The 12,404-nt window shown below is 35.1% G+C and overlaps 1 protein-coding gene across 2 annotated transcripts; it reads right to left on the bottom strand.

Moving 5' to 3' along the window:
* Positions 1-3,642: 3,642 nt before the first annotated feature.
* On the bottom strand, positions 3,643-11,411 carry LOC131015348 (E3 ubiquitin-protein ligase HOS1-like). Of its 2 annotated transcripts, none has more exons than XM_057943725.1 (9): positions 11,139-11,411; positions 10,641-11,031; positions 10,168-10,302; positions 9,910-10,085; positions 9,122-9,526; positions 8,812-8,970; positions 7,111-7,593; positions 5,079-5,213; positions 3,643-4,014 (listed from the first exon to the last, which is right to left on the bottom strand). In XM_057943725.1, exons 1-9 carry the CDS (start codon positions 11,181-11,183, stop codon positions 3,811-3,813), a joined length of 2,133 nt encoding a protein of 710 aa, XP_057799708.1. In that variant the 5' UTR covers positions 11,184-11,411; the 3' UTR covers positions 3,643-3,810. The 2 variants fall into 2 exon arrangements, with proteins under 2 accessions (XP_057799708.1, XP_057799716.1); XM_057943733.1 differs by having other exon boundaries at positions 10,641-11,028.
* Positions 11,412-12,404: the final 993 nt, after the last annotated feature.

The raw sequence follows: 12,404 nt of genomic DNA, 5'->3' as shown, positions 1-12,404 counted from the left end.
GAGAGAGTGTGAGTTCAGAATGTGTGCGGCTGATTCTCTAAGTGAGAGAGAAGAAGATAGTTGTCGTTATTCTTGTGTGATCGAGTGAACCTCGTTCTCTATCTCTCCCTTGATCGAAAGAGAAGCTTTGTGTCTTGCTTGTTCTCCTTCAATTTCGTGTCTTCTTGTTATAGCTACAGTGTGGAGTTGTCGGAGAGGGTCAAGGGTGTCGTGGAAATGCATAATAATCTTCATCTCAGATTCCCAACATGTTTACTTCCATTGTAGGAAATGTATTTGGATTCAAAGCCCTACGTGTTCTATGTGTGGAAGATCTACTAATTCATCCTATTTATATTAAAATTTTATGAGGCTCGTCTAATGGGATCCAAGTTGAGAGAGATAAATTGAACAAGTATGCATAAATGGTTGGGAGTTTACATTCTCGTTTTGGGAATCTGAACAAATGTTATGCATGTGAATGAGAGAGATCAATATAGGTCTCAAAAGCATGCTAGTAACCAAGAGAATTGTGATATTAAAAAACAAGAAGAAAAAGTCTCATAAGTTGAGGACTAAGAAATGTTATAACTGTGATAAACCGGGGCATTTGATTAAATATATTCCTTGCTCTAGCTCTAGTTACGTTGTAGTTCTAGTTCAGATGGCGATATGCAAAATGAGCATGCTAACTTGGCTTCTTGTAGTGATAACATGGGTGATTTATTTTCGGTGGTTGGGGCATGTGATAACAACTTGTTGAAATTATGCATTCTGATTGTCTGTGTGAAAGTGAATGACGTGTAGATTCTGATTTCTCTTTTCATATGTCGCTGTTTAAAAATTTGTTTTCAAACTTTAATAATGTTAGTAATGGTTATGTGTCTATGGCTAATGGTGAAAAGTGTCATATTGTTGGCATTGGTGATGTGTGTCTTAAGTTTGAGTTTGAATATGTTTTCGCTTTGAAGTATGTTATGTGTCTTATTTGTGTTACAACCTTATGTCTTATTCCGCCTTATAGAGTGGTGGGTTAAAAGGTAGGTGGGGAAAGGGTCTGATGAAGATTGTGAAATGATCCTTGATTGCTTTTATAGCTAAAATATGTAACAACATGCATGTCTCCCTTGCTAACTGTGTGGATGACATCCAAGTTGAAAAAGACTTTGATCGGCGTGTGTTTTAGTCCGTCTTATGATACTGCTTACTTTGAGGTGGAGTTCTTCACCCCTCTTAGTTTTTGTGATCTTTGTGATCTAAATATTTTTTTTGTATCTATGTGTTTGACCATTATGTTGCTCTTTTGGTTTGTTAGTATTGTCTTTGTGACTTTACATGTTTGATTTTTGTGAATGTTTAATTGTGTGCTATCTTTTTGGCCCTTTGATCTGTGTAATCTTACAGGATTTTTAGATCTTGATAATCTTAGTATTCTTTGTGTATTCTGCTTGATATTTTATCTTGTGTGATTCGTAGATGTTTGAACACGGTTAGTTTACACTGTGATCTGTGTGGTTAGAGCTCACTTTTTTCCCTTGTATTGTGTGCAATTTTCTAGGGATTTTGACAATGATGATTGATGAATCCCATAGTCCTCGTTTTTGCACGACGATTGTGCCAATAGTGGAGATTGTAAGTTTTATTTTGGCCAAAGTCCTTGGAGGCCCAAACCCACACACGAAAGCCGATCATGGCAAGCCCAGTCTTTGGCTTCTTAACCTCCTTCGCCTTAATTGTTAAAGACGACTTCGTTGAGTGTAAGAGAAGATGAAAGTTGTCATTGTTCTTGTGTGATCGAGCGAACCTTGTTCTCAATCTCTCCATTGGCCTTCCTCACGTGGATCGAACAAGAAGCTTCGCGTCTTGCTTGTTCTCCTCTAGCTTCGTGTCTTCTCGTTGTAGCTGATGTGTGCACGCCCTCAAGCAATCTGTGCGCGCAGCCAAACACATATATTTTAAGAAATATGTTTTGCTTTTCTTTCTTTGTTTTTCTTTTCTTGTTTTACTTTTTTTAAAAATTAATTTTAACTAATAATAAAATATGAAAAATATCAATCAAAAAAAGAAATGCGCATTTGGTGCGTTCCACTACATGGTGGATGTGGGTGAACTTGCTCTAGACTCGGGTTTGGTTTGATTTGTAACCCTACCATGATTTAATCTATTTATTTTTATACTCCCTCCGTCCCAGCTTTTGTATCCACTTTTAGTAGTATTTACTACTAAAAGTGGATACAAAAAGGTGGGAGGAGGGAGTATGTATGAACTATTATTTTTACTCATCAATATTGTCATTTTATTAACAATAAACTACACTTTTACAACTATCCCTTTTTTCCTCAAAAAAAAAAAAACTATCCCTTTTAATCATAAGAATTGTTATTTTCATTTGAAATATTATCATTTTTATTGATAAGAACTATTATTTTTTTTAATGTTACTTTTAAACATAAGAAGTGTTGCTTTTATTTAAAATACAAAGCTAATTTTATCATAAAATGTCTCTCTATTCATAACAACTGTCACCTTTATGCATAACAAACTGTCACATTTTTATAAAGGATTTCCATGAGTCAGAATGTCGGTCGGATCCGATCGGGTTTGAGCCAACCAACCCGCACGTAGTGTAGGTCAGAGTGTATGGGGGATTTTGTCAAATAAAATTATGATAAGAGATTTAATTTCATATATATGATATGTAAAAATAAATTTAAAATATTAAATTATAAAAATAATTTTCTCTCTTCTCTCTTATTTTTAAATTTAACCGATTTTCTTTAGTTTTTCTTTTTTTCATTTATTTTATCTATTTTTGTTTGTTTTTTTTTAGTTCCAATTTTTTTTTTTTTTTGTGTTAGTGTATAAATGACAAGATTGACAGCGATGAGTCACTTTAAAATGAATTGATTAAGTTAATTTTTGCTTATAAATATGGATTATTCTCACATTCCAAATGTCTTACACATGGTCTCAAACTTTCTACACCATCCTACACAGTTTCTCAACTTTTCTGTTGTTCTTTGTCTATTAATTTTTAAAAACCTACAGTCTCAATATTCTCTCTTTATATGATCTCAGTTCTCAATTGACATAAAAATATCATTCAAAATGTCTAATTTACCGAATGAAAGGATCAAATAAAAGATATGTGGAAGAATTTACTACGGAAGTGTTTGACTTGAGTGGTAAGGCATGATTGATAAAATAATCCACCTTAATCAAGTGTTTGATTTGCATTATTGGACTCGTGCTTGATAATTCGGCTTGTATCTAATCATGTAATTGAATGATTATTTATCACCCCAAAGGTGGGTGGATTATTTAATCACTCCTCCAATCCTATCACTCTTATCAATCCTATCTATCTCATCCACCAAACCAAACGCCGATAGAAGATAATAAGGCAAGAAATAAGAGGTAGAAGCAGCTCAAAGTCCTTGAAGAAGTAGTCAAATAAAACATTATCTTGTCATGAATTTGACACTGATCCAGTCGTTGATTCCATCGTATTGTGAAAGCCACTTGAGATTATTTCAACTGCTTATACCAATTATTTCTGCATACCGCTTATATATTAAATTCCCCAATTCCGCACTCATTACATAGGAAATATTACCCAACTCCAGAATAATAAAAAAAATGAAAGAAAAAGAACATGAGAAGTAGTATTACAGTTGCTAATATGATTGATCTCAAATGTGGCACAAAATGTTATCTCATACAAAACTGCACCCGGGCATGGTTTCTTGGTGAAGCCTCATTCCGTCGGTAACGAAAGCAAAGAATACAAGAGGAATTTGCATACCAATTAGACAAAGTTGGCAATTCTGATTAAGGCTGATGATGTACAAAGCCATTGGCCTCCCATTGGTCGGGGACTTTAAACAACAAATTGCCCAAGATTGGTTCCGGCACTGTTGGAAGTTTTGATTCTGGTGGAATATTGTGTTCGCCATAAAAAGCCTCAACTTCGGGTAACTTTCCGTTCTTTAGTTGTTGCTGGACGACATCCGGCAACAAATCAACACTTTGGTCCTGCAAAGGGAAAACCAAAAAATGGTTATATTAAGTATTACAACCACAGAGTCCACGAGCACAACCTTCCAGTTCCACCAGGGTACACCGTTGGTTACAAAAGTAAAACCAAAGGAGTGAAGCATATGATAAGAGGAGAATTGAATATGAAAAAGGAAAAACATGCTGCTCGACTTTAACAGACAATCGGTATGCCAGAACAAAAAAACATAATAAAAAGGAACAGGTAAAAGAGTCGCACATTCCAATTTCTACCCAGTAAATATTGTTAGCCAAACTAAGAACTATCTTCTGACATCCAAATATGAGATGGACATCTCAAAGCTTGCCGAATCTCAGTAAGTACTATATATAGCTTGTGAAATCATTTTTAGTAATGGTTCACTAGTATCTGTTTTTAGAGACCACATTTTTAAATTTCGATGTCAGCATTTTACTCCCAAAATGGTGCTTCTAATATTTAGTGATATCATTCTTTTCATTAATTTAGTCCAGCAGTATAGTTTTTTTAGGTAAGTTATCTCAGCCCAAAGCAGCAGCTATAGTCAAACCACATCCAGCAATCCAAGGAATTATGCAAGCCAATGAAAGGAATTATTTCTTGTATTGTCTAAATCTGCTGTATTATCAGACTATGTTAAAGTTTGAGATAGAACCAAAAGACAATGTTGTAGGATGCCCCCAGTTCTTTTCCTGAGAAGGCCTTGCTTTACAATGTTTATGCACCATCTATCACTGCCTAGGCCCCTATCAGGCACTAAGTCTGACTGTGCTGTGCTGCCTACGTAGCATCTAGCACCTTTTACAACATTTAGTAATTTAATATGTAAAAACAATTGCAAAAGGTACTTGGAAATTATAAATCCCCACCTCAAACAGATGCCCGTCCTAGTAGCAAATTGACTATTTAGCATATCATAACCAAAATACAGATAGCAAAATATTCTAGAAATCTTCAGTTATCAATCAAATATCTTGCAGTTTTTCCAGCTCTCATTCGTTACTACATAATTAAAAACATCATATTGTACTATTTAAGAAGTTAAATAATAAAGAGAACTTACAACTAATGTCTTCCTCCAATGATTCAATAGTTTTACTTTGTGGGACATTTCTTCATTCTGATGCTTTGAAATGAAATCTTCCTCCATACTCTGAAGTTTACAGTGCACTTGGTATGCTTCAACATATCGATATCTCTGCAATATATAAGGACAGATCAGATACGGACCAGATACTGAGTCTTAGGCGCACAAGATCTAATCACTGAATAAACTAAATATATGCAGGCTAGTGAGAGTGCGGGACCTAGCTGCCCTTCATGAGGGATCAAATGTCGGCTAGACAGCCCAGTGGTGACGCCTGGGTCTCCTTTTATTTTCTTTAGCAAAAATAATGATGATAAGAACTATATTTTGGCCTTCATCTTATCACATTTTCCTAAAATATCTTTGAGTGAGCATGAATCCCTAGTTTTTATATTTAGCTTCCAAAAACTGAATATCAGAGTTACAATGTCAAACATGGCTTAAAAATAGCTAATTGAAGATACAAGCACTCAACCCATAAAATGCAGCGAGTTATTCAGTCAGACTTATCATAATTGATACAGGAAATTATAAAAACTGAAAGCCTTCTCCATTATAGCATAATTCAACACGTATAATATTTAAAACCGCTAAAGGAAATGCAAATTCACTATATTTGACTGCTGACTTAAAATCTGGAAATTCAATATGATTCGGTTTGAGTTTGCTTCAGCCTTCAATTATGCCATTTTGGAATGTTTCAGCTAGCTTCTCAGAGACAAGTAAACCATACTTTCACTTCAGATAAGCTCAGCCTGAAGGTTGGCAAAGCATCAATGGCAATCAGAATTCCAACCGAAGCTCAAAATAGATTTTATATTTTGTTTCAAAAATCAGAATATCAGATTACTATGTTGTAAAGCATATGATATAAGAATTATCTAAGAAAAATAAAAAGAAAAAAAATAGCTGTGCGCTTGGTAGGAGACTGGAATACAGCATTTAAAGTGAGGAATTGACAGACATGTATAGAGAATGGAGGTAGAAGCATTATCCAGGAGGGTTGGGCAAAGCCACTCAACTACAATTTTCAATCCCTTCAAACAGGGAGTAGCAAAAGAAATTGGAATTAAAATCAGGAGAGTGCCACCCCTTCTCTTGAATATTACATGCTAAATAAAGAATATACACCACCTTTCTTCACGATACAAAACAAGATTGTGATGGTTAAAAGGAAAAGACTAAAACCTTTTTCTTCCCATTCTCTACCACTACCAGTACCAGATATTGGCCCGATACACATTCTAAGGGCCATCTAGGCGCAGATAAAATATCAAACTCTTCTTTCTTCATCAGGATTCTCTAGATAGACTGCTTAATCAATTCTGTTATGCACCAATTTCTCTAGAGAACATTGCAAAATAACTTATGAGCTAAAGGAGCATGCACTAAAGGAAAGTGAAAACATTTTAGGTAGAAGATAAGACTCTAAACAATTGTGCAAAATCATTTTCATAATGATTTTCGATTGCCCTACAGCTCCACAGAGATGTGTACATGTTTGAGACAGGATAAATCATGCCAAGTAGCTGGTGACTGCTTTAAACTCTCATAAAAAAAATTCTATTCTATGCAGCAAGTGTCAAATAAAGACATAAAGAGTTGATGGATAGGTCATGCCTCATGTATAAGAAACTAATATACAAACTAAGCAATCATAGATATTTTTCAGTATAAATTTTCAAGTGCGCAAGCCAAGCAGGACTCCTTATATACATGAACTGGCCATAGGTTTCATGGATCTTCAGTAAGAACTATTGGTACTATCAATCATAAGTAAGAATAGGAACAATGAATGATAGAATGCAAATATCATAAATGCTTATGAGAGCCTCATATTAGCCAGCTGTTTCCCATGCGATTGCCATAAGGATAGAAGTTATGTTTCTGTAGAACTACTATCTAGTTGTCTTTTAATGGTGACTGCTGCAGAAATAAGTACTAACATAAGCTAACAGAGACGAATAGCAACCACAACTACGAAGTCACGATAAAAAAGCACAAGTACCTGTAGATGGAAAACCACAAGAAGGCTTCCCACGGTTGATGCAGGGTCATTTTGTGCTACATCAAACAAGCATTTCTGAAGATGTTTCTCCTCATCAGCATTCCAGGGCAACTCAATCATTCGATCCACTAAGCTCCTCTTAATGCAAAGGCAACAAATTTCAGAGACCAAAATTTCTAACCAGACTAGCCAATTGTTAAGCTGTTCATTTGCTTCATCATAAGCATCTTTCAGTTTCTTATCCTTGACTTTTGTACAAATCATCCTCTGATACATGAATGCCTCAGTCAGAAGTCCACACTCTACCTGAACCCTAACAGCAGTAACAGCTTCCTGAATTGAAACTAATGTTGCTCCCCCAACTCGCCCCGACCACCTCAGTGTCATAAGAGCTGCATCAGGATTCTGTCTCTCTAACAGTGTCTGTGCAACCTTAGGATGGATATGTGGGCTTGCAATTTCAGGAAGGAGGCGGCATGCTTCCTAGAATTACAACTTGTGAAAACAATCAGTACAACCAGTATACATTCAAGTAGCAAAATACACAAACATGTAGTATAGTATTAGCTGGAGAAATCTACTAAAACTAGGAGTTTCATCGATTTAGGGCCAGAAAGATAGGTTAGCTATCAATCTAGAACTCGAAAGATGAAAATTATCAATTATGATCCCAATGATTGAAACTATCAATCTAAGACTATCATGTATTTTTTTACTTAGTGAAGGACTTCCAGTGCAAATTATAAAATAGAATAACTAAAATAAAAATACATGGTCTTTTAGTCTTAAATTGATAGTTTCAATCATAGAGTTTCTACATTGATAGTTTCTATCTTTTAGGTTCTAGATTGGTAGATAATTTAGGACCCTAAATCGAAAAACTTTTAATATAAAAATTGGTTTGTTTGCAGTTTTTACATAACTGAATATTTGACAAAGGAAATGCTTTTAATTATTTCAAGAGGGAAAAGAACAAACTTTTAATGATAATACTAGTCAATGCTTCGTGTATTTCATTACTAACATGAATTCTAGCTACCATGTTTGACATCAAAGGTCTATCATATTTATATATTTTCCTCACTGTTCTTTCTTGTCAAATAAGTCGCAGCAGAAAATTGATACTCCCTCCGTCCACCAAAAATATGCCACAATTTCCTTTTTCGTCCGTCCACAAAAAATATGCCACTTCCATTTTTAGTAGTAGGGTCCACACAACTCCACTCACATTTAAAGTGGGACCCTTACTCCACTACCAACTTTACTCACATTTTCTTAAAACCCGTGCCGAAAGCAAAGTGGCATGTTTTTCGTGGACGGAGGGAGTATTGTTTCTCTGATGAGCTCGGTAAATCTAGTATATGCTAAAAAAGTGACGGCCAGGTAAGTAAAAGCCAAAGGGGCACTGTTATACAGGCATATGGTCAAAAACAGAGAACAATTAGCTGATGATTGCTTATAGGACAACAGGCGTATGGTAAAAAACAGAGAACAAATGAAGAGAATGAGAAAAGAATATAGTAAAATTAGCCAACATGTATTCTAACATCTTCAGCACAGATCACAAAACAATAGCATATTCATCCACAATAGTGTCTCAATTATTCTTATGGTAAACATCATCAAGTCTTCCTACATATTTCCTATAGCTGACTAAAGAAATGGATAAAACCTAAAGAGACTTTGAAGATAATTGTCTACCTTTAAAGCTTCATCAGTGTGGTCATCCAAAAGATAGAAGACAAAAGATTCCAGCAAAGAGTGCCTGGTTATACAAAATGTGACAGCAAAATCATCAACAATGTCCCTCCAATCATCTTCAGGGATTGTCCAGTGCCGATCAAAGAGAAAATATAAGAACTGCGCAACAGGTTAAGGAATGACAAAAATGTACTTATATACAGCAAAGAGAACCTTAAAGATGGTATCTTTAATTTTTCACTTCTAACCCAAAAAAATGATCAAATGAGGAATAATTCTAACAAGCTAGCTTCTGAATTTGATAGGATACAATAGCTTGCTTGGCAACCACCAAGTTAGAATTTCCTTGTAGAAAGAGCAAGTCAACAGCAGCTCGGAGACTTTCAAAAGGGTAGCATCCTGCCAATCCCTGTAACTTAGATAGAAAAAATGAATTTCCCCCACTGGTCAGCAATGATGAAATTGCTAATTCCCCTTCATCTTGGTGACCACATCCTTGATCTGTTTCAAGGTTTGAAAGTGCATCTTCAACAAAGAGGCTAGATGTACTTCCTTCACTAGACCCCAAGACACCAGCAACCAAACCAGGCCATGCTCGGGAAATTGCTGCAGATTTCCTTTCATGAACAGATGAACGCCATGATGCATGAGAAAATCTTGAGCTCACATTTTCCAAAAATTCATGTCTAATGCACCAAGCCATGATCTCCAGGTGCTGTACAGACATTGATTGTTAAAAGCTCAGTTAGGCAGACAGGATTCAGCAAGGCCATGATTCAAAATTAAAAATCTTAAATTTCACAGATTGATGCATCTGGACATATATATTCAGAAACATATTTGTTAAAGAAGTTTAGCTAAGGTAACACAAGTATTAAACCAAAAATAAACAGCTTTGGTATATTACAAAATCATTGAGTAAATTTAGTTATATAATGAACAAAATGGCCAAGAAAAGCAAGATGCAGCAGAAATATCCACCCACATGATTTTCTACTACATCGATATACAGAAAATCTTCTAGAAGATCCTAATGGTGATATAAAACAATAGAAAGAAAATATGAAGGTGACAAATTATAGAACTTTGAACTTTTACCTGTTTTGTCTTCAATATACTCTCTTGAAGATGATTAAGGTCCTGAATGATTGCCGAAATAGAGCCTCTGAATGAAGACTCCAACACTTCAAGAACATTGGACAGACCTGCTAACTTTGAAGAATTTTTCAGGAGAGAACTTAACTCTGTTTTCATCTCTGATACCGTTTTACTATCTATTATGAATGTCAAGGTTCACAAGAACTTGTGGCATATGTCATCATTTATACAATAGACAGGGTTTAAAGTTTAGGATACATATTGCTTTGAGTTCTTCCAAAATACTTTTGAAAGTCCGCCTGCACCAGTCTTTGACAACCTTCTCATCAAGCAAAAATGCAGTAACTGGATCACTTGATACAGCGCCTTCATCCATGCATACATCCATAATATCTGTATGGTTCTATTAAGGAGATATATGGAACAAAGTAAACTAACTACACCACAGAAAAGATAATCATTAAACCACTTTTCTTCAATTCTCAAATAACAAATAACAATTCAAAACACCTAAACTCCTTAGGAATCCTAAATAGTTAGCATCCATGATTAAATGAACGTGGAAAACTTTTGATTGAAGACAATTATGCTACAATCTAGGGAAAATTTTATTTTCAATGATGTTGATAAACGGGGTGGGGGGGCAAACAAAACCCTAGGACAAAAGAGGATAAACAAACTACTTCTCCTCACTCCAACATAAGAAAGCGTATATAACACTGAAGGGATACAATGGCAAATCAACGAAACTAGGTTGTTCTCCAAGGAGACATCGAAGAGCGAATACAACCGTTGAACATCAGCAACAAGTTGATTGGCGGTATCCTCTTTATCTCTCAATCTATCATCACACCTCTTAGAAATAAGACCTGCCTCAATGCATTCGTAATAAAGACGAAGGGGGAGCTCATTTCCCCCCTTCGGCAGGGACATTCGACAAATGGGGCAAACGTCACATCTTTGACTGCATTCATCGCACAAAGCAGCATGGCCGCAGGGAATAAGAACCCTCTGTACATTGCGGCCGCAGCTTCTCAAATCCCTAGTCGCCCTACACCGCTCTACTTTAGCTTCATTGCACAACTCCATCGGATCAATCGACGCCAAACGAACTAACGCCTTCTAAAATCAAAGCAAATAGCTCTAGTATCAAGCAACTGATAGATATAACACATGAATCCCTAGCAATTCCAGAAGTTGAAGGAAATGAATGCGGGAAAAACGAATACCTGGGTACGAGATGCGGTGGGCTCGTCGAACTTTGGACCAACCATTGCTTGATACGCTTTACAAGCAGCAGAATTAGCAGAGGCAATATGAATTCTACCTCAGTCTATACTGCAACTAAAGCAGAAGTAACGAGATAGAGAGAAAGGGAGCGAGGATTTGAACGAGTTTAGTTGGAGGGTTTTAAAAGGTTTTTGCAGGGAAATTGTTCTTCTCACTAATCACTATTCTTTTTGAGCCATTTTTTGCAAGAGTTCAATTCTGCCAAAAAAAAACCGGCGGCTACACACACAAGTTCAATTTTTTTTTTTAAAGGATTGTGATATTAAACATTGAACTATACTCTTTTTTTAGGGATAATTGCGTGAAAATACACAAATTTTGCCAAAAATTCATATTTGACGCGAAGTTAGGATTTTACATTTTAATACACCAACTTTCGTTGTTGTCTAAATTTGACACGACTTAATTCTTAAAAATTCAAAAAATAACCCCCTTTTGTAAATAATTATACAAAGACCCACTTATGTTATTATTTGGGACATTTAAACCAAAACAAGATATTTTCTTATGATGTTTTCTTTTAATCTTTGATCCGCGCCTAAAATGGTTTAAAAGAAAACATCATAAAGAAATATCTTGTTTTGAAATGTCCCAAATTATAACATAAGTGGGTCTTTGTATAATCATTTACAAAAATGGGTTGTTTTTTGAATTTTTAAGAATTAAGTCGTGTCAAATTTGGACAACAACGAAAGTTGGTGTATTAAAATGTAAAATTCTAACTTCGCGTCAAATATGGATTTTTGGCAAAGTTTGTGTATTTAGGTGCAATTTTCCCTTTTTTTATCAAAAATACCTTAAAAATTTTTAAATGCTCGTTAAACCCTCGTATCAGAGTTTTATCAAATATATCCTGCATCTCTTTTCCGACCATCAGAAACATGATGTGGCTCGCCAGATGCCACGGTGTAATTTAATTTTTTTTTTAATCCATGTCATTTTATATTCTCTTTTTTTAATCCATATCATTCTACAAATCAAAATTCATCCTGAAAATTAAAACCTATTCTCCTTTTTAAAATACACGATAGTCTTCCTTTTTTAAAATTTCAACTGCGTGATTTTATTTCTTCAATTAGGGCTTGAGATTTTAAAAAGGGAAGACTACCATGTATTCTAAAAAAGAGAATATATTTTAATTTTTAGGATGGATTTTGATATATAGAATGATATGGATTAAAAAAAGTATAAAATGACATGTTTAA

This window comes from Salvia miltiorrhiza, chromosome 1 (assembly GCF_028751815.1).
Source record: "Salvia miltiorrhiza cultivar Shanhuang (shh) chromosome 1, IMPLAD_Smil_shh, whole genome shotgun sequence".
NCBI lineage: Eukaryota > Viridiplantae > Streptophyta > Magnoliopsida > Lamiales > Lamiaceae > Salvia > Salvia miltiorrhiza.
Note: the sequence above shows the minus strand (reverse complement) of the source record. Positions and strands in the feature narration are given on the sequence as shown.